Source organism: Bactrocera oleae, chromosome 3 (genome assembly GCF_042242935.1).
Source record: "Bactrocera oleae isolate idBacOlea1 chromosome 3, idBacOlea1, whole genome shotgun sequence".
Classification (NCBI taxonomy): domain Eukaryota; kingdom Metazoa; phylum Arthropoda; class Insecta; order Diptera; family Tephritidae; genus Bactrocera; species Bactrocera oleae.
In genome coordinates, this window is record NC_091537.1 from 89,478,299 (window position 1) to 89,500,838 (window position 22,540).

The 22,540-nt window shown below is 32.5% G+C and overlaps 1 protein-coding gene across 1 annotated transcript; it reads left to right on the forward strand.

Annotated features, from left to right (window-relative positions):
• Positions 1 to 788: 788 nt before the first annotated feature.
• LOC106615046 (uncharacterized) lies at positions 789 to 18,310 on the forward strand. Its single transcript, XM_014231080.3, has 5 exons — positions 789 to 1,569; positions 16,847 to 16,965; positions 17,037 to 17,328; positions 17,393 to 17,539; positions 17,857 to 18,310. Exons 1-5 carry the CDS (start codon positions 1,269 to 1,271, stop codon positions 18,006 to 18,008), a joined length of 1,011 nt encoding a protein of 336 aa, XP_014086555.1. The 5' UTR covers positions 789 to 1,268; the 3' UTR covers positions 18,009 to 18,310.
• Positions 18,311 to 22,540: the final 4,230 nt, after the last annotated feature.

Consider the following 22,540-nt stretch of genomic DNA (forward strand, 5'->3'; position numbering starts at 1 on the left):
TTAATGTATTTAAGGTTATATGGTAAAATAAAAATAAAATTATTTTTCAATTAAAAAACAAACCAAAAATTAATTCAACATTGAAAATTTTTTTAGCTCTTGGTATAGTTTACTTACTGTATTCTATTAGTATTATTATTTTCATTAGAGATGGCAACACCGCATTATTATTATTACTATATACAATATTATTTTGATGTACATCTATATCCCTGCAACCTACATTCCTCTCATATGTGTGCGTTGGGTATAAAAATAATCGCTAAATTTAAGCTAATATAAAAGCAGCTATTACAGAAACAAAAAACCAACAACATTTGAAATGCAAATGTAGCTAGCAACTACAATAACAACATCAACATGTGCTGGCAGCTGGCCAACTATGTAAACAGAGCAAAAAGCTTTCAGTCGAAAAAGCTTTAACAGCATTATTTGTATTAGGCCGCTCAGCTCAGCGCTACTTTGGCTTTTGCTGCTGTAATGTGTGCTGTATGGCTGGCTGTTGGATTGCTCAATATGTTGAAGCCAGACGTCGCCACTGCTACTGCTATCACGGTTGTTTTTGTTGTTGTGGGTATTTCAAATGTTTGAATTTTGAGCTTTTTGCGGCTGTTTTGCTTTTATTTTTTACAAGCATGGATTTTTCGCAGTTGACGCCACTATTGTTACTGTTTTTATAGACAATTTGTTGTTGTTATTTTTGCCAATGTTGTTACTGCAGTTGGGTAAAAGCAAAAAACAAAACTTTGAAGTTTTTCGATTTTTATATAAAAACTATAAATAAACGTATTTGCGACTCATTTCGAGATTTGTAAGCGTCGCGTTCGCAAGTTGGTCGAAAAATAGGGAAACTCGAAAAACGGATAATGGAGTTTTGAACAAAAAAAAAAAACAAGTTTTAAATTATTGTGCAAATAATAAATGGGAAACGGTTTAATTTTTCGACCAACAAAATTTTCAAGTGCTGCAAATATAGATTTAAGTGAAGAAATAAAGAAAATATTTGAATGAGATAATACAAAAGTTTCAAAAATAGTTTCGAAAGGAAAAGTGAAACAAGGTGTGTTAAATAAAGGAAATTCTTAATAATAAAAATCAAAAAATTATATAAATATCGAAAGTGCATAACTTCTTCAAAAATTCGTGCAAAAAATATTTAAAAAATAATTTAAATAAGACTTGGTCCACCATTCACTTCAGGAAAAAAATATTTTTCCCCACAATCTGCTAAGAAATATTTTTCAGAGTCGAAAATCAGGCCAATTAAAATGCTGAATCATTACATTTTCTGCTTTGTCACCATTGCGGCAATACTCGGAAGTGCAACAGCAGCAACAACGTCTAACGGTGCTGCAGTTTCGGACAACTTGGATGAGTATACAACGGTCGCGGTGCTGCCATCAGCAATAGCAGCAACACTAGCAGCCGCGCCAGCAGCAACAACACCGCAAAATGGAGCAATAGCAGCACCGTCACCACCAGTTCCTCAAGCTGCGCCCCAACTGCCGAACGTTGGCGTGCTGGCCTACGACAGAGTAGGCATAAGCGATGGCGTGGAATTTAGTCCAAGTGAGTGGTTAGATGCACACATGTGTATATAACTTTTAATAAAAAATAAAAATGAAAAAATATGTAAAAATAAAAAGTGTGTGTGTTGCCTGCATGTGTCTGTGTGTACTATGCAATTGCCAAAGGAGCTTTTTCGGCAAATTTACTACAATACATTTGCGATTTTTATTTCGCTTCTGAGCCACCGCGGTATGTCGCTGCGCTTATGCAATTTTTATTTAGACGAAAGAACTTGAAAATCAAATGCGCAAAAATGTTTTTTTTTCGACTGCGCAGACTTACATGCACACCAGCGGCGAGCTGCTAGGCTTGCGAAAGCTGTCAAGCGCGTTTGTTACTTAAGTCTTTTGTTTACCTCACTGATACGTATCATTTTTACGCGCGAAAGGTGGAACTAATAGTTTATTTTAAGTGTAATGATAATAATTTAATAATTTCGGTATTATGACTAATAGTGAATGCTATGTTTGTTGTAGGAAATGGCGGTTGTAAGAGAGGAAGGAAATGGATAAGACCTAATAATTATGAAAATTTAATGGTCAATTGAGTCGAAGGCTGTAAAGTGTTGTTCAACGCAAATGTTCAAACCATTTATTTCATTTTTAAGCTCATATGCGAATTTGCTTGGTTTTTAAAAATAAATGAAGAAGCCGAAAAAATTATAATAATAACATATTAAAATAAGTTTGCCGCTATTTTCTTGTAATTTAGTGTCAAATTTGGGAAAAAAAATTTATTTTGTTTTTGCAAATTTATGTATGTTTTTACATAGCATGAAATCTTTAAAAAATTAATTTATTTTTATTTCTGAATATTTTAATAGTTTATACCTTTAAAAATAACATATTAAAATTTTCAACTATATTTTGAGTTGCAGCCTGATAAAGTATAGTTGCTCAGCTCAATCAGCTCCGTCAGTTTATATTTAACGCGTTTTTCTCAAAACTTCATTTATCAAATCGGCTGCAGTTGTAACTCTAAGACAAATCATTCGACCGCTTTGATGTTATTTTGTATACGTTTCTTTGTACAAAGACATACCAGTATTTCGATTGTTTGAACATGTAATTTTTGCAGGCCAAAAATCATCTAATTGTTTACCAAAACTTGACATTTTTTACTGCCAATTAGTTACATTTGAATATTTTTAAAAATGCTAGGAGACAAAAGATTAGAGATAAATACTTGTAACCTTTTAAATTTTTGTTTTTAATCACGATGAAAGCCGGAATTGCTGCAGCAGCTAAGAATATTATTTAGTAGCTTTGCTACATAAAAAAAAAATTATTTACAACACTTTTGGTAGCTATGCAACGATTTTTTCGCAACTCAAAAATAGTTTTTTTGTAATTTGTATTTACGCCCTGTGCTCTAGAAAATTTAAAACGAACTTTTTAATTTCATCAGAGTACACAAACAGAATTTTAAACGTCCTCAGAAATATTTCCATTGTTGTGCTGGTATTCTACTAGTTGCTCAGTACTGACAGATAAAGTTGCAGTTTGTGAACTAAAAAAATGTGTAATTTTCATAATTGACAATGCAGAATATAATATTGATTTAGGAAATATCGAAAAAATATGATTTACTTCAAAAGAGAAGGACTTGAATGCCACTAAATGATAAGAGATAGAAGCTGGTTATTTTACTTATAAAATTTGATGCTGTTGTATACCTACTATATGACACTTCGATCAACTGCTACCGGATAAAATATAAAATCAAATTGAAAGTAAATAAACTAGCTATTTTTCTTATCCGATATATACTTTTGTAATGTCAACTTATTTTAAAACAAGAAAAAACGTTAAGTTCGGTTCCACCGAAGCCCTCTTATAAGAACTTGATTTTCAACGGTCAGTTTGTATGACTGCTATGTGCTATAGTGATCCGTGAAGATATCAGCTTTACAGCCACTTGATTTTGATCGTTTAGTTTATATGGCAGCTATATGCTATAGTCAACTGATCTGAACAATTTCTTCGGAGATTACACCATAGTCTTGTCAGTAAACCATGCCAAATTTTGTGAAGATACCTCGTCAAATGCAAAAGTTTTCCACACAAGCACTTTATTTCGATCGTTCAGTTTGTGTGACAGCTATATGCAATATTGATCGGATATCGGCGGTTCCGATTAATGAGCAGCTTCTTGGGGAGAAAAGGATATAACGGGTGTTTTTTTCGAGATATAGAACTTTAAGTTGGCATTACTGTTCAAGATGGCGACCGATTTAACAACTGTCAAGTGATTTATTCTCAGTTTGGTTTGGCAATTCATTACGAATAGACTCACGCCTGAACAACGCTTGCAATGCGATGAAGCGCACTTCTGGTTGAATGTCTACGTCAACAAACAAAACTGCCGCATTTGGAGTGTAGCTAATCCTCAAGTGTATGTCGAAACACTGTTACATCCAGAAAAACTGACTGTTTGGTGCGCTTTATGGGCTGGTGGAATCATTGGTCTGTACTTCTTCAAAAACGATGATCGCCAGAACGTTACAGTCAATGGTGAATTGGCCTCCAAGACCTTGTGATTTAACATAAATAAAATTCATGTAAATCAAATAATCCATCGTTTTTTTATTGCAATTTAAAGTTTTATACCTCTAAAAAAACACCTGTTATATATATTTTATAGGGTCTCCGACGCTTTCTTCTGAGCGTTACAAACTTCGTGGCAGACTTAACATACCCTGTTAAGGGTATAAATATGTTATAAGAACAACCAATACTTAATAACCATAATAAAAATATTTATAATTTGCTTGAAAAATGTCTCGAATAGAAATTCAGGGGTTTGGAATCAATAATTTTTTTAAGATATAAGGCCAGTATGGGACACTGAAAAAATATTATAGTTTGTCAACTAATTCTGGAAGTCTGGGGACTTTACAACAAATTTTCGCAAAATGGTGAAATTTAGCAGTAAACTGTATAATTGACAGGAAAATATTTTTTCCACTATTCTACCAACTTAGTAATGTTTTAGACCACTAAAGTGGATCTTAAGGGGCACACTTAGTTTGAAAGAAATGGCGATTTTTGGGATTAAAAAAACTACTATCAATTATTTAAAATTTTTAAGAGTATCTGTATACATATTTTCAGAATATACAGTACTATTTTGGAAAAAAAAAATCAAATATTTGTCAGGTCGCTAGCGATCTCTTACTTCAAAAATTTTTTTAATATTGGCCATACAGTAACTTTCGGTCAAAAAAAAGAAAATTTGACAAAATGGCAGCGTGTTAAAAAAAACAAAAATTCTGTTTCCATCAGTGATTGTTTCCTGAATTATAGAGATACACTTTTCTCATATTCAAGACAAACATACAAAGGTTCTTAAAACCATAAATATATTCCTTTTATTCCAGAGAAAAAACAGCCTCATCGTACAATAAAGAATAAATAATTAAAGAAAATTTTAAAACCACATATTTTTCTTTATTTGCTAAAGTTTCCCGTGTAAAGCAAACCAATTTAAACCAAAAACAGTTAAATTAAATTGTAGTACATTAACAATATATGATGCTAACATCACAGCAACAAAATATGACCTAAAAAAGATGGTATTGAATTTGCAAAATGTTTTCCAAAAAACTAACGCGTTACAGTTATTAAAAACTATAAAAATATATATATACTACAATTCTTTGAGAACTGCCACGAACAATACTTTATATACTTGAAACGTCAATCTGATTCCATCGTCTTAATATAATGCATAATTGTGCTGTACTTCGAATTGGCCGACTTTCTTCTTAACCGCGACTTTATTGCGCCGAACTGCATTGTGTTCGTTGACTCGTTTTCCTCTAACCAATTGGTGGAAGCGCAGCAGGCGCTATTAGCAGCAGCATCCTCATACTCTTCGTCATCGTCCGCTGTTATATGTACAATGTGTATGTTTTCCTTGCTTGAAGTCTTGCTAATTTTTCGGCACTTTCCACCAATCGAGGAATACGCGGAACTTGGTGTAGGTGGTGCCACAGCACCTGAGGGAGAAAGTTCAACTCCTCTCTTTGTGGTTATCCCAACTGACATCGTGCAGTCATCGTCTGCTGTTATGTGCTTCCGTTTCAAATTTCGTCCATCCACATTTGGCTCAGTGAGGATAGTGGCTGACGCATTGCTGTGAGGAGCCTTTATAGGTGACAGAGAAATATCTGTCTCTGGAGTGAGACACAGATCGTACATTTTACGGCTTCTATTACCTTTCAGGCTTGGTGTCGATGTTGCGTTTTTATTTTGCTTCTTTCGCAAAATATTTTTGTCCACAAGGACTTCGCGTAATTTTTCACGTAACTTGTCGAACTTTTTGTGGCTATAAGTTTTGTTTGTACAGTTTAAACTTTCCATTTTATAATTTATTTTTCTTGAAAATATAATATTCGTTCGCTTAATTTTATATTTCGTTTGGTCACTTTTAACTTTTCAGGACGCTATAACGCGAAGCTTCTTCTTTACTTTTATATATTTTCCCCGAAATGTCGAGGCGTGTTCAAATAAAGTTTTTAAAATCTATGCGTTACACTGTTAAATATACTTCGCGTAGACGTTGGACTTCGATAAGTGTGTACTAACGAGTGACTGACGTTTGTCTGGGCGTGATCCTTTTCTTAAGCATTCTTACATAGGTATAAAGCATTGCCTAAGTTTAATTGCTATGGGAATATAGGAGCAGGTAGAAAGTTATATACATACTTATGTGTGTAACAGAGTAGGTGGTGTTCATAATAATAGAAAAGTGTGACAACATAACATATTTATTATATAACTAAGTATTTGATTTTAACAGATAAAATTACCTAAATCATCGAAACTTCCAGAAAAATACTGAAATGCAATTATTTAAATATATTAAAACTAAATAAAAAAAGAAATTTATTGAATCTTTCAAAATTAATATTAAAGATGATTGCAAATGTACATAATTATTACAATTAATTAATATATTTTTAGAGAACATGTGCTTGAAAATATATTATATATAACAAGTAAGGTAATCACGAGCCGTTAAACTACCTGTTAAGGTCAGTTCTTTTGTTCTGAAACACATAAGTGTTAAATAACCATATGTTAGCTTTGTGTACTTGTTTTTTAAAAGTGTTTTGTTTTGGTTTGTCATACACAAACAAGTAAAAAACATGAACTTATTTGTGTGTTTTTAAGTAAAGAAATAAATATAAAGGATACGTTACATATATATAACAAAAAATTTTAGGACGGCGGTAACTGTACTTAGTATCAAATATCGATAACGAAAAGGAACTAGTTTAAGAGGTATTTAATACACAATATTATATTATATTAGGGCATTTCCTTTCCGCAATATAAATATAAACTGATTTGAATAATACGAGTAGTAATATTTACGATGCATGCAGGTCATTTAAGCAAGAATCTCCATTGGATCTAACAGAGCGACTCGAACTTGCCTGTACACCCACTCACCAGCCGAGTGAACACGAAGAGCAAAGTCGGAATATATACAAGATGGAATATATTCAAGACTTCAACAGTTTGTCTAGTTACGAAGACCCATTGCGATCGGACTCACTTTTAGATCTAAACACGGTGCATAGATCGCTTATTGCTCCACTAACTGTTGATGTCGTTGATGATGGCAACCTGAGTGAAGAATTGCATTTTTTTATGAATCTTGGACCAAAGAGCTGGAACAATATGCCACCAATCGACCCGATATCAGCACCCATGAGTGATTATACAAATGGTTATCTGGCTGATAAATTAAACTTTGATTTCGATGACGGTGAGAAGAAGCAGTTACATGGACATGACGAGACCGACACACCGATAACTGGTGATGTAATAGAGGCAGCATTTATCTTATTAAGGCTTAAAAATGGAATTTTGAAAAGATCTCAGTCGAAGGACATGAATGACCAGGAACCACCACAAAAGAAATGCAAATTGAATTAATGCTAAAAAAACTTGAATATATGACGGAGTACAATATATCAAGCAAATTAGAATTCTTTTACATCAGATGTAAAGAGAGATTAGTGTTAGGCAGTCATATAGCTAGCAGATTATAGAAAATATATATTACCATATATAATTACTATACTTTTTATCCTTTATATTGTTATAATTTATTTATAAAAAAAATTAATAACTTAAAAACATTTATAATAAAATTAATATTTTCTTAAAAAAATGATAGTATTTTTTAATGTCTGCTTTAAATAGTACTGCAATGTTATTGAATCGGGTTGTGACTCATCTACAAAAATGTAAATAATAGATCCTTTTAAGTTCCTGTTTTGATCTGTTTTGATGTAGCATGATTTGCTAAATACATCGTCGTTCGTCTTCGAAGATGGGCTTAGTACTAGGCATTTTTCTAACTCCTTAAGATGAATAAATGGATGAGAAACGCCTGAATTGAAGGTGCTATTAATATAGCCTTCCACCGCATAAGCTTCTGTATATTGCCCCCCTCTCTCACCCTATTATTAGTCAACAGCATAGGAGACAACGGGGCTGGTACAGGTTGAACTGTTTGTTATTGCTCACGGGGGGGCATCTGTTGATTTAGCTATTTTTTCACTCCACATGCTATTATTGGTTACATCTAAAATATATTCACAAGTGCTATATTTTTGTTAAATTTTTGTATTAATAAAATGAAGTTGGTTTTGTAAGTTAAAGAACATTGCTACAATTTCCCGCGTTGTTTATTATAGCCTCATATCTTCGATGGCAACTTGCAACTAAATTTTCGGCATATTTCACAGAAAGCGAACTCTAGGTATGTTGGAGTAGCCGAATGAAATATTTTGTTGCTGTTAAATCTTTATTTGATATTTTGACTTTCTTTAAAGCCCAAAAATTCTCTATTGGATTGGTGTCTGGCGACTGCGATGGCCAATCTAAGTAACAATATGGTTTTCTTGTTTCCATATGTACAGAGTCAGCGCGCATGTTTGATCATTGTCTTCGTGCAGTATCCTATAATGGTTATTTTTGCTGTAAGGTATTTCAGTTGACTTTTATATAATTTCTGTGAAGCAGTTCATACATAAACATGCACATTTTGGGGTGCTTAACACTTCTTTGTTAATGTTTACTTCTGCTTGTCTGTGTGTTTTTATATATGGGAACTAGTTCCTCAGTTTTTGAGATTTTGGAACGGATTATTATTTCCTAAAGCATTGGTACAATATTTGAAAAAAATTCTGATTGTATCACTATAGCATATTGCTGCCTAAACGATCAGAATCAAGTTCTTGTAAGGAATCTGTTGTATTTATGAAGGGTATTATAGCTTTAAAGCAACCGAAAATAAGTACAGAGTCGAATTCTGAGAAGCACCTCAAACCCCCAAATTCTTGAGCAGTCCTTTGTTAAGTGCTTGTACTTCTGTCAATCTATCTGTTTATATGCGAACTAGTCCCTCACGGATTATAGCGTTAAGCATTGGTACAATCCTTGAAAATTTGTTTCTGAATGCATCACTATAATTCCTACTGTAAGGAATATGTTGTATTTGTAAAGGGTATTATACAATAGCTTTGGAGTAAGCGAAGTTAACGTTTTTTCTTGTTTTTAATAAAAGAATGCTCTAAAACCAAAATTAAGTATGTAGATCACTTGTTAGGTCTATTTCTTATGCAAAATACATCACTCTCACGAATTTGAAATAAAAGAAAACATAACTTAATATGAGAAAATCTGCATACAAAGCTCAAAATAGTAGAATTAATTATGCATCAAATATTTATACAACTAAAGAGGCTTGTGCTCTTACACTTCGGTACATTGTATGTATGTATGTGTCATAATTGACGTACATATATCGACATTAGACTTACTACGCTGCCTCTACATTGGCTTATTTATTGGTTTGTTTAACATGCAACCAAATAAACTTGCATAAATAAGTCTATGCGCAAAGTTAATATGTATATATATGCATGTTTGAATGTGGAAAATATTGTGAAAAACATAGATATGAAGTACTTAGACTTCAACCGGGTGAATTGCTTAAATATTCATTGGAATTACTCGGTACCGAAGCTCATGAAAGCGTGTAAAAATGAGACCGCATAGAAGAGGAATCAAGTGGCAAGAAAATGACATTAAAATGTTCACTGCACGCGAAAAGTAAAAAAATATGAAGAATAACTAAGCAATAGTAGAATAACAAAAAAGCGACGAAAAATAGTGCAAATATGTTACTGACCTACATCAATTCGCAATGCTGCTGTCATGCCGACTAAAGTCTAGGCTTAGACACACAAAAATCGCACCAAAGTTATTATTATACCTACATAAAATTAATATTTGCCCAAATATCCATATGTAAGCGTTTTATGCGCGTCAGTGTTGGTCAAACAAGCGCACGTACTTTGCAGTCACTAGGTTAAAGTAAGCCGCTAACATAGAGAATCTAGTGCAAATAAAAGTTACCAAAACATACATATGTGCGAAAACAAAAAGCCAAAATGAAAATATGAGCAAAAAATTATGCAAAAGCAAAGAGAAACATAGAGCCAATGGATAAATGGCAAATAAAATGAAAGCTGTCAGCGCATGAACACGAAAAATTAAGTAATACCATTGCTATTGCTACGGTTTCTGTCTGTTATGCCCAATTTATGAATATCTGCTGTCAGCAGCCGAGCAGCGGTAAAAGAGTATATACATACAAGTATATACGTACGACTAGGGCTTCGTTGTAGGAGGGTTCATTGGGTATTGAACAAAATTTCGATTTTATCAAGACTTTGGACATTATTTTTTATAGAGTCATTGTCCATAAAGTTAGTTAAAAATCCTATAATAAATTAGTTGTAAAAAGACTGGCATAAGGGGATTTTGGAACAATATGACATCAGAAGATTTAACAAGAAACAAGAGAACCAGTAATAATCACATAAGATACAATTTTTTACAAGCATTTTTTGTTTTGTAACGCTGATTTTTGTGAGCAATTTCTTCTGACGAAAGAAAAACACTCTATGTTTTGCGATTTCCCTTCAAGAGAGCACCTGATATAAGCCAAGCAACTGTAAATGATTTACAAAAGAGGTTGAGCTGAAATTTTTCGAAAATGCACTCTCTACAAAATATATAGTTATAGTTAATTAACCACAAAGCTTGACTCTCTAAATAAAACTATACATAAGAAGAGATTGCATGGTTCTGATATTAGATAAATGATTTTTATAATATTTTTGTACAATATGCTTTATGGCAGAAACGGGGGACTTTTACATGATAGCATATTTACTATGGATAGATATATACATTAGGGTGGGTAAACAAAAATCTATTATTTTTTTCATTTTATACTCTGAACAATTGGTTGGTAGATACTTAAAAAAGATTACTCCAAGTATGAGCTCTTAATATTATTAGGAAGGTTTTCAGCTTTTCAGCCCTTTTTATATCCTAAACAGGGTATATTAAGTTTGCCATGAAGTTTGTAACATCCAGGAAGAAACGTTGGAAACCCTTTAAATATAGATATATTTGTATGAACAGCGTGACCAGCTGAGTTGATTTAGTCATGTCCGTCTGTCTGTATGTATATACGCGAACCAGTCCCTCAGTTTTAGAGATATGGCTCTGAAATTTGGCACACGTTCTTTTCTCTCCAAGAAGCTCCCCAGCTGTCGGAACCGCCAATATCGAACTACTATAACATATAGCTGCAATACAAGCTGAGTGATCGGAATCAAATTATCGTATAGAAAACATTTGTATTCTATTAGCCATCTTCCCGATATTCGACACAGATTATTGCCCAAGACAACGCTACAATATATGAAAAACATTTCCAAATCAGAGTACAATATGATATAGCTGCCATACAAATTGAACGATCAAAATTCAAGTTTTTGTATGGAATATTTTGTATTTGGGTAGAGTATTATAGCTTCAGTGCAATCGAAGTTAACGGTTTTACTTGTTTTACTAATTATTCTAAAGAAATTCATGTCATTATTTGAAAAAAAAAAATATATCTCGTCTTCAATTTAATTTTTTTTCAAAAGTGGTCTCTTACATTGCACATTTTTTTGACCCATCCTAATATACACATAAGTATTTTATATTTGATATATTTCAAATACGCAGGCTACTACGGCGTAATTAAGTATACAAAATATTATTTTTTGCAATAGACCGTTCGTTTAATATGAAATTTCTATTTGCCAAGTCAAAATCAAAATATTTTTATAAGCAATATTTAAATATTTACATTTCATATAAGCATCATACGCATTTAAATAATACGAAAAAAAAATAAAGAAATAAAGAATTATCAGCATTTTCAAGCCAAAAAGTCAATACAAGCTCAGTCACGTTACTCCCCATTAGCAATAAAGTGCCGCAACCGTCAATGCGCATTTCTATTTGTATGTACATATGTATGTACATACATCTGTATTCATGTATGTTTGTAACTCTGAAATAAAAACATTTGTAAGCTCTCGTGCACACGGACGTAATACATTAGTTGCGTTAACACTTGCACTCTTCGCTTTCGATACGCTTTTCATCTCGGCATCAAAAATATGTTTACCTATTTATTAATGATGACAACAAAAAGCTTTAATTGCCGCGTTCGCGCCACCGAGAGCTTAGGGCACCATTAACCGATAAACGAGCGTGCTATGTTAATTGGAATTTCCTACAAAATTGTTGTGTTTACATTTAGTTTAGTCGCTGCAAGTGGTACCGTTATGCACTGTTTAGTGATATTTATGCATTCGCAGCAGTGAGCAATTCAATGCAGTTGACAACACGGGCACATATACGGGTACGGCTATATAGATCATGCGCTGGTTTTTTATTTCTTTTGAACCTGAGCCATTTGAGTATGTATGTATGTGTGTGTGTGGATTGTATAATATGTGGTTAATTGAGTAATTGGGTAAATAGAGAAAAGTGCGTAGAAAGATTTGATATTTGCTTAATAGGTGTGGGTTGTGTGCATGCGCCTTTTTTGTGATTGCAAGCTGCTCGCTTAAGTCTTTTAAATTGAATGAGTGATTCTCGACTGGTAAGTTAAGCGATGGAGAAATATGTGTGAATTTTCAGATAATTTCGAAATGTAAATATACAGGTGCTTATATGAATACATCAATGCATATTTTTTACAAATATTTACTTATATATTTCCATGGCCAACACACGCAACTATGCAAAATATAAGTGTCATATCTTACGTTGCATCATATTTAGTGTCATATATGTCAAATTTTGCTCCAAATGTTATTCAAATTACCATATGTGGATACACGTTGTGTTGAAATAACTGTGCATCTCTCTATATACATATGTTTACCATATATATGATATATATCTATGTACAGCTGCAATTGAACTTATTTCTGTTAACCTTTCTATGCTTGTATGTACAATTCATATATTTGATCATGCTTTGCTTTTTATGACGCGTATGTGACTATTTGGGGTAATATGTCAAGTGGGTCAAGTTCAATTGGAATGTTAACAAACGAACTTTATTGTATAAATGTAGACTTTTGTAATAGGAGAAGCTGTCGCTTGTATATGTACATATTTTGTGTAGTGCACGCTTGTAATAAAACCTAAAAACAATTATATCCATTGTAGTTAAATAAAAACTAATTGAATATGGTGGAAAACCCATGCTTGTAGGCACTTTTGGGTCAAGTGAAAATGCTAAAAAAAGCATATGTCATAGGTCGGTGGAGCAGGGTTTATGACTCAAAGTATTACTATATTATTAAAAATAGGATTTGAAAATCAAATTTGTCTGCTTAAAACTAAAAATTACAAAATTCCATTAATTTAAAATCTAAACAAAAACATCCGCAGCAGTTTTTAATGATATATCAAAATTGTAATTAGAACCCATTTAATCACACAAAAATGTAAGAATTTATTTAAAAATTTCAAACATAAAAAAATACCAGTTTTAAAATATATATATGGTAAATACGTACATCTTTATATAAAAATTTAAAAACAAATATAATAATAATATTCCATTTATTGAAGGAATTAACAAATGAAATGAATGCTAAAATAAAAAAAATAAAACTTTTTTTAAATACGAATCAAATATTGTCAAAGGGTGGCTTTAATATTTTGGAATTTGGCAACTCTAGTGTTGGAATCTGGCAACTCACAACTTTATCGTAAAGTCTGACATTTTTGATGTTATACATACCCAGAACATTTTGACATACGAGCGCTATTTGTGTTGTTTACAGTAACTTAAAATATTCATCTCGGCCAAAAAATGGAACTGAATCGCGAGGATTTTCGCGTGGTTATATTTACAACTTTTACCGTGGACTCAGCAACAGTGCATCGATGAACTTAATTAACATTTTTGCAATAAAGTTCCAACAAGGACCAGTGCTTATCGATGGTATAGTGAATTCAATCGAGGTCGTAGATCACTCCAAGACGAATTTCGTGAAGGTCGTCTTAAATCAGTTGTTTTTCGGTAAACTATTGATGCTGTGCGCAAACTGATATTGCAGGATCGTCATGTGATCTATAGTGCCATTAGTATGACAAACCTACATTCAATATTGCATGAACATTTGATTGTAAACAAACAATGAACATATAACGATACTGTTAAAATTACTTAAAGCGCGATAAATCAATAACCAAATACGTCAGAGACATTCGATTTTATTGCCGAGAAGGTATGAGAGGACTTTATAGGAAGGTCAAAATTGGATGATGGGGGTAGCACTGCTCACTTTTAGGTGAAATCACATATCTCGGCACGAGCTCCACCGATTTCAATTAAATCCGGCATATAACATTCTTTTGAAATTCCTATGCTACAGTGCGAAATCGTATTAGAACCACGCCTGCTTCCTATATAACATAATTTTAAATTCAATCTGATTCTTTCACTTTCGAGTATGCAAATCAAGCCACTGAATGTAACGGAATAAAAATTTGCACGAATAGTGCCTTAAAAGTATAATAAGCCACTTTATAACCAAAAATTTTCCAAATCGAACGAAAACTGTTCAAGCCTTAAGGTACCGAAAGTGTGGACCCTAGTGCCAATAGTTGACTTTTTACCGAAAATATCGATCAATGTGCGAGATTATAATTGAACTTCGGAACTATGTCTGAATGTTGAATCGGGTCATCACTTCCCTTAGCGCTCATGTACCTAATATAAAGATTTGCGAACTACCGGGTGACTTTATTCCATATGATTGGTGATGGTATGTGAGGTACTTTAATGAAACCCTGAGAACATTTTCTTCGTCTGTGGCATGTTAATAATACATATGTGGTAATCAGGTCAATACTACCCGCAACTCCCATATACTACTTATAATGATTTTCGTTACTCTAACAATTTTTTTTTACCGAATATGTCGGTCAGTGAGTATTATTTATAAGTAAATTTGCTTCAAAATATGTTCTCGAGTATACTTGAGCAATGTTAAAATTAATGCAATCAGCGCGTCCCTTTCTCTATTTCCAATACACCCCGTAAAATTATTTTCGTCTTTCCAACTATCTTTGGTTAAATTGAAATTAAGGAGACAAGTTTTTTTTATAAGGTATGTATTTAGCGTTGAGTTAGAATGAAATTTTTCTATACCTTGGTCTAAACCCCATATCCCTAATAAAATGAATTCCAATTCTGTGGTTGACGTTTTGCACATCAACTCAATATATTAAATTTAGTCTCTTCGGTCGAGTTGACATCACATACAAATACTATCTAATTTGAAGGTGGTTTTAGTATAATTTTAGCTGACGCAAACTAAAATATAGCAATGAAGCTGAGTCTAAGTTTATGGTCTTGAATACAAGTATGTATAAGTCAAGAAGATACCAAATTTGGTTGTAATTTATTCACGATTTCATCGAATAGTGTATGTTTAATTCTTTTGAATAAATTTTTTATATAAAGTTTTGCCAGCATCTAAAGATATTTCCCGAGCTTTGATTCTTGCAAGTTGCAAGAGTATAAAAAGTTCGGTTACACCCAAACTTAGCCCTTGCTTATTTGTTTTCAACTGCATTTCAACACAATTGGCACGAACTAGCTATGTGGATTGAGCTTTGTGGAAATTACCGCGTAATACAAATTAATTGCAATTGCAATAACAAAACCAAAAATATATTAATAATTTATCATAAAAGTATTGCAAAACCACGTTTGCCACATTTATCGTGGTCAGTTGGTCGTTTGGAAGTGGCAACAGTAACTAGGTTTCACATACTCGTACATAAACTTTACTTCAATGAATTATATTATATCTATAATTACGAATTTGCTGGCTTATTTCTTAAATAAAATTCCAACTATAAAAATATCATTTTTGTTTTCGACTTTGCTCGTACGCGGTGCAGCAAACCATGAGTGTCCAAGGCGAATTCGATTAAGCAAATGTTAATCAACTAATCGCCTTTGTTTAATTATGTAGCGAACGAGTCAGTGGTGGCAAATGGTGGAGGTTTATATGAGCGGTGAAGCACGATTAAGTAAAGCGCGGTGTTGCACAAGTTAATAACTTATGGTAGTAAATATTTATTTTTTTGGTTATGATAATTTTAATTTTTATTAAATTAATATATTTACTTTAATATATATATATTCATATGTATATAAATTCTTTTTGCATGAGAAAATTTGTTTAAAAAAATGAAATAAAAACCAAGTTGGAAAATATTTATTTTATTAATATTTTAGATTAATTTCTAAAATTTGTGAAACTAACAAGTTGTATACATGAAATGCTAATAAAATGAAGTTTAAGATTTTTCGGGATTCCCTTTCCAGAATCCCGAAATTTCGGGATTTATCAAAAACTCGCTCACAGTAAGCGGAACACTACTGTAGTAAAAACGGCAATGAATTTTGGTGTTGTTCGGTGTAGTAACAAAGAAAAATTATTTAAGGTTGCCACCCGTTTGGAATTTTTGATTTTAAAAAATATAAGGAACACTTATATATGTTATGAATATCAAACTGAAAAGTTTTTAGCCAGCACAGAGCTAAGCTCTTTTGAGAAGGGTTGCCACTTATCTGAAAAATGTAATTCAAATATAATAATATATCAAATAAAAGATATTTCAGTAGAATTTGAGATATATAGAAATACTTTCAATACTATTGTCGCTGAACCAAACTGAAAAACAGAAAGTTTTGAAGTTTTTTCCTTTTCGGCATATGGGAAGCAAAACATTAGTAACAAATACTTTTATTAATAAAAAATGATTTTGTGAAATGTCACTAACCTATTATTTGCATTTTTCAGTACCATCCGAAGCGAGTTCCACCAACAACTACTTTGAAGTCGCGCCCTGTGATCTTAAGGCAGTCGAAAAAAATGAGTGCATACGCAATCTCTTTGCTCAAATCGTACCTCAACTGAAGGTGGGTATTAGAAGACCAACAGATTCTTCACTTTGCAATTGAACACTATCACTTTCTTTACTTTGAAACAGGCTGGCTTACCTCAATACGGCATGCCCTCAATTGATCCATATTTCTATCGCCGTGGCATTTTCCGTTACGATAACGAGGGCGTGCAAGGCGGGCTGCTTATCAAAAATATGTACATTAACGGTATTAGTGAATTAAAAGTGAGCACATTCCTGTCGAACTTCACCGAGAAGGCGTTCATTGTCAAGCTGAGCATCGAAATACCACAAATCAAAGCGAATGGACAATTTAAGGCCGATGTGAAATTCGGTGGCTTGCGTTTGGTGCCGAAGGGACCCTTCAATATAACGATCGGTATGGTCAAAGTAAAAGATGATTTTTGATTTGATCGGATCTATTAATATATGTTTATTTGTAGATAACATACGCGCCACAATTCTGACCGACGGTTTGTTGGAGAACACCGAGGAAGGACGCCGCTTGAAGTTACAGCGCTTAAACGCCAATGTGGCGGTGGGCGATGCACGCATCATAGCAAATGGCATTTTCAGTGATCGCAATTTGAGTGAGTAGAGACAAAATAAGAGAGAAAGAAGGATATATATATAGTGAGAGAAAGAGAGAGTGAAGATGATATATAGTGGGAGTAAAATGGACAGAGAAAAAAACATATTCATATTATAATAATAATTGATATGCCTAATACAAGGATATGTATATATGTATATGTAAATATGTGAGGGAGAGAGAGAGATAAAGAGAGAGAGAGAGAGAGAGAGAAATATATAAAGAGAGCGTGAAAACGCTAGAGATAAAAAGGGAAAGAAAAAACAATATTAATTTTATAAGATATATTTCTAATCAATTTTCATTATCTTTCAGATGCAATGATATTGAATTTGGTGAACGAGAATCTGCCAGAAATCACCCGAGTAGGCATACCGGCTACACGTGAGCAGTGGGCACCCATTTTCACAACACATATCAATCAGTTCTTTGCGAATGTTCCTATTGATAAGCTTTTGATAGAGTAAACATTCCATTACTTTATACATATATGTATGTTTGCGAGAAGTTCAAAGAGACAACTCATTTAAATATTCGCTCTACAAAATTGACATATTTTTTAAGTGCACATACGTAAATTTAGTAAGCAACCTAATTATTAATATACAATATAAGCGAGAAAAATACAAGTTTAGTTTTTAGTTTAAGTTATTCATTAACAAGAACGACGCATGTATTTATTTAAATATTATTGCATGGCATGCCCTAATGTACCTTTGTATTATTAAAATATTTATACTTTCGATTCGATTGAAAATATTTAGCGATTAATTTAAATAAATAAAATAATAAATAATTAATATAAATATTTACTGAAGTTTTTTTTTTATATATGAACTTTGTTCTAAAGGTTTTACTTACTCTGGAATCATGGAGCGTTCAACGAAGCGGATTTTTTTTTCTTTGTAAAACAGAAAAAGGTCACAGGGAGCCATATGTGTCGAATACGGTCACGCTAGAATTTGACGGCCATTCAGATCTTTTGGTACACGCTCACCCAAAACATTAACCACAAAGTATTGAGTCGGTCCAAAAGAGATGTTACGATCCTCTAATATCCCTCTGATGCCAATACGACGATTTTAATTTTTCGATATTGCCGTCATTAACAGAGTTGGATGGATGAGTCGTATGAGCCTAGTTTTTGATGACTTCACGACTTTTGTTGAACGCTTTGCGCAACTCAAATACTTTTGGACGTGATAAAGTGACACATTAAAACACTTTTGCAAAATTTTTAACGATTCCATTGGGAACACACATTTTCAAGCAAACTCGTTGTTCAAATTTGTTTCATGGTAAAAATCTCCAGAGAAACAATTCGTGTCGTAAAAAAACAGCTGCAAACATACACAAATTGACATATTTAGATAAAACTTCTTGGAACGTAGAAAAAAGTTGTACCTAAAAAAGGAAGTCGAATTGGATCAGATGGTAACTAAATAGATGTGAATCTGAGCTCTGTAAACTACTTATAGGAACTAAGTAAAAATCTGTTCAAGTTTTTCGCCTCCTAAAAGTCAGTTCTTAGTAGCATTTTTTTATTGGATACTTTTAATACATTGTATACCTTCCCACTTTCCTAATATGATTTACATATTTAACGTTATCAAAGTCAATAATAATTACATACTTGTATTGAGAACATGCAATATTTTTCAGAATTTTCCATCTTTTATGTGGACAACAGTCTTTGAATGCAAACTTAAAGTTAATTTATTTTAAACTGACAAGTATTCGGCTTGGAAAATAATCATCAGACGATCAGTAACAGTTTGACAGCCAATGCATTAGTGAATATGCGATAGTTACAAACTGTAAAAAATTGCATAATTTTAGGCTGTTGTTAAGTGCCAGTTAAGTGTATATTAATCCATATATACATATTTAACAAGAAGAAAACATAAAATCTTTCTGAGTGACTCGCTACTTATCCACATATATGGATTTTGGTATGTACCTCTGGCTACTGTAATCTTAAAATGTTGAACATTTGCATCAATAAGTAAAATAATGTATATAATTAAGCTAAAGAAAAATCTTTACTTTCTAAAAATTATTTTTGGTAAAAGATTAAGTCTACGAGTATGCCCACTTTTCTTTTTCTTCACTTTTCCGAAAAAAATGTTTAAAATTTATTAACGAGATGTGTTAAAAATGTAAATAAATTATGGGTTTTTATACCCTGAACAAGGTATATTAAGTTTGCCACGTTGTTTGTAACACCTAGAAAGAATCTTCGCAGACCCTATAAAATACATATATAAATCAATGAATGCGTGACGAGCTAAGTCGATTTAGCCATGTCCATTTGTCTGTATATACGCGAACTAATCCTTCAGTTTTTGAAATATCGATTTAAAATTTTGTACACGTTCTTTTCTCTCCAATGAGCTGCTCATTTGTCGGAACCGCCGATATCGAACCACTATAGCATAAAGCTGCCATACAAATGGACCTATCGGAATTAAGTTCTTGAGGGAATCTTTTGTATTTGTGAAGGGTATTATAGCTTCGGTGCAACCGAGGTTAAGGTTTTATCTTGCTTTTAGAAAATTTCACAAAACTTTCAGACAATAACCTTAAATTTTTTCTATAACCTGCTAAAATGCAAAGTTTTGAATGGGGCGGCATAGACGACTTTGTCCAAGGCTCTTTGTTTATCAGTTTCTTTTCTAATATCTTAGAATTACAAAAAAAAAAATATATAACAAAAATAAAACATAAAAATTACCCTATTTAGGTCTGACAGCACTTTATTGCATATGAGTTAATCCCACTTGACCAATTTGTTCCAAATGAACTTATGACACACAAACAAATGCTTGGATCAACCAACGCCACAAGCGAAACATCCAAATAAAATGTCAATAAAAAAGAAATGAGGATAAAGGAGTGGCCCGATGAATGTTACAAGCTGAGAACAAAAAAGAAAAAGGCTACCGAAATACTTGTATTGTCTCTTTTGTGTTGAATTTGGCACAACTAGCTCAAATTGGGCCAACAAAGCAGGAAATTCAAGTGGTAATTCACTAGGAATGAAATTGAAACAGAAAACTAAAAAAAAATGTATATAGAAAATCGAAATAAAGAAAGTAAATAGCCAGCTTTTGAAATTATTGTTGTTTCTTAAGTGTATCATATTTACAACAACACAGTGTCATTACAACTGAGTCACACTTCAAATTTGATTGATTTTGTTTATGGTTAATTTACGATGCTGAAATGATTGCGCTTGAATTCCACACAAACATGTACAGAAAGCCACAAGAACAATTCTGTGTTCTGAAAGTTCACAGCCGCTAGCCGTTTGTCTTACTGTAAATACCTTTGCACAATTGGCTTGAGAAGATTAAAGATTTTGGCGGTTATTCAGGGATTGCAAGCGCTCCGCACTTACTTTTCGCCACTACTTTGCATTAACAACAATGGCTTAATGGGACTTTTGATTGAAATTCAATTGCACATATTTATTTATTTCACCAGTATATAAAGTGAAATAAATTCAATAATATATTTCCTTCTCTTCTTGTGTTTTATGAAAGTTGTAAAAAAAGGAATTTAGGTTATTCACATTTTAAGCTTTTGAAATTTGCTGATTGCAGCATATTAAGATGATCAAACAGTGCGAAGCGATTGAAGATTAAGAACAGTGTGGAGTAGTTGGATGACTGATCGTTTACTTATCGGAAATGTTTAAGCGTTTGGTGTATATTGGTTTTTCTGTAAAATATAACTATAAAAAAATCTAAATAAAAACATATTATCTTCTGCATCTTGCTCCGAATTGAAAGTACAGATCATAAAAATTTCCTAAATAAAACATATTTTATAACAAATTTCCAATTAAAAGATGTATTTAAAGGTATAATTTTATAGATAATTATTCGTGCATATGTGGTCATTATTAGTGAATAAAAAGATTCGATAAAAGGTAGGCGACTTCTGAAGGATATGCAAAATTGACCCTTACAACGACTAGAGGTATACTACTACGCAAATAGTTCGATTTGTTCGTGCTTATTAATACATAAAAGCTTTAAATTATGAAGCATCCCATCGAATTATATGAAGAATAGAATAAAAAAATATAACTGAGAGAAAATCTTTACTTCTTGGGCGCTCTATGTATACTTTCTTCACAGAGTTTGATCTGTTTCCAAGTATTTTAACTGAAATGAATACAGTTTTATTGTGAATAAAGATTTTCTCAGTGCAGCAACTTCTTCACCAACATTTAGTTTTACAGTTGTGCAAAAAGCTGTTTTAGGGGATGTGATAGCTTAAAAAAAGGCTAAATCAATGTTTATACATATTTTAAGAATACACAGTAACATTTTCGAAACAAATACTGTGTCTCTATTTCCTTGATTTCTTAAATCTTATGTGAATATCTCTATAGTGTAGAGGAATTGATCCGATTTATCTTATATATTTATTAAGTAAGCTTATACTAAAATAACTAATTTCAGAGGGTATATTTGTAATTATACAGCTGCCATACATTTTTTCATACAAGAATTTTATTTATTCCTGGTTATTTGAATTTTCTTACATATATTTTGAGGTTATGTGAAAAAGATGTTAATACACAGCTTGTAAATCTTTTTATTACTGAGAACTCTCAAATATAATATTTTCTTCATAGAGCTCGCAGTTTTGTCAGTAATAAAGATAAACCATTTTTTTGCTCTTAAATAGGCAACCATCCCCTCCCCTTCCTCTACCCGACCACAGATCGCCTGTAAATTCTTTTTATACTCTCGCAACCTGTTGCTACAGAGTATAATAGTTTTGTTCACCTAACGGTTGTTTGTATCACCTAAAACTAATCGAGTTAGATATAGGGTTATATATATATAAATGATCAGGATGAAGAGACGAGTTGAAATCCGGTGACTGTCTGTCCGTCCGTCCGTCCGTCCGTCCGTCCGTGCAAGCTCTAACTTGAGTAAAAATTGAGATATCTTTATGAAACTTGGTAGACATGTTTCTTGGT

Excerpts from the sequence above, each read along its gene's own strand:
- LOC106615046 (XM_014231080.3), top strand. The coding sequence starts at position 1,269 with ATGCTGAATCATTACATTTTCTGCTTTGTCACCATTGCGGCAATACTC. Across the intron at positions 1,570-16,846 it reads TGGCGTGGAATTTAGTCCAA|TACCATCCGAAGCGAGTTCC; the intron begins GTGAGTGGTTAG and ends TGCATTTTTCAG. Across the intron at positions 16,966-17,036 it reads AAATCGTACCTCAACTGAAG|GCTGGCTTACCTCAATACGG; the intron begins GTGGGTATTAGA and ends ACTTTGAAACAG.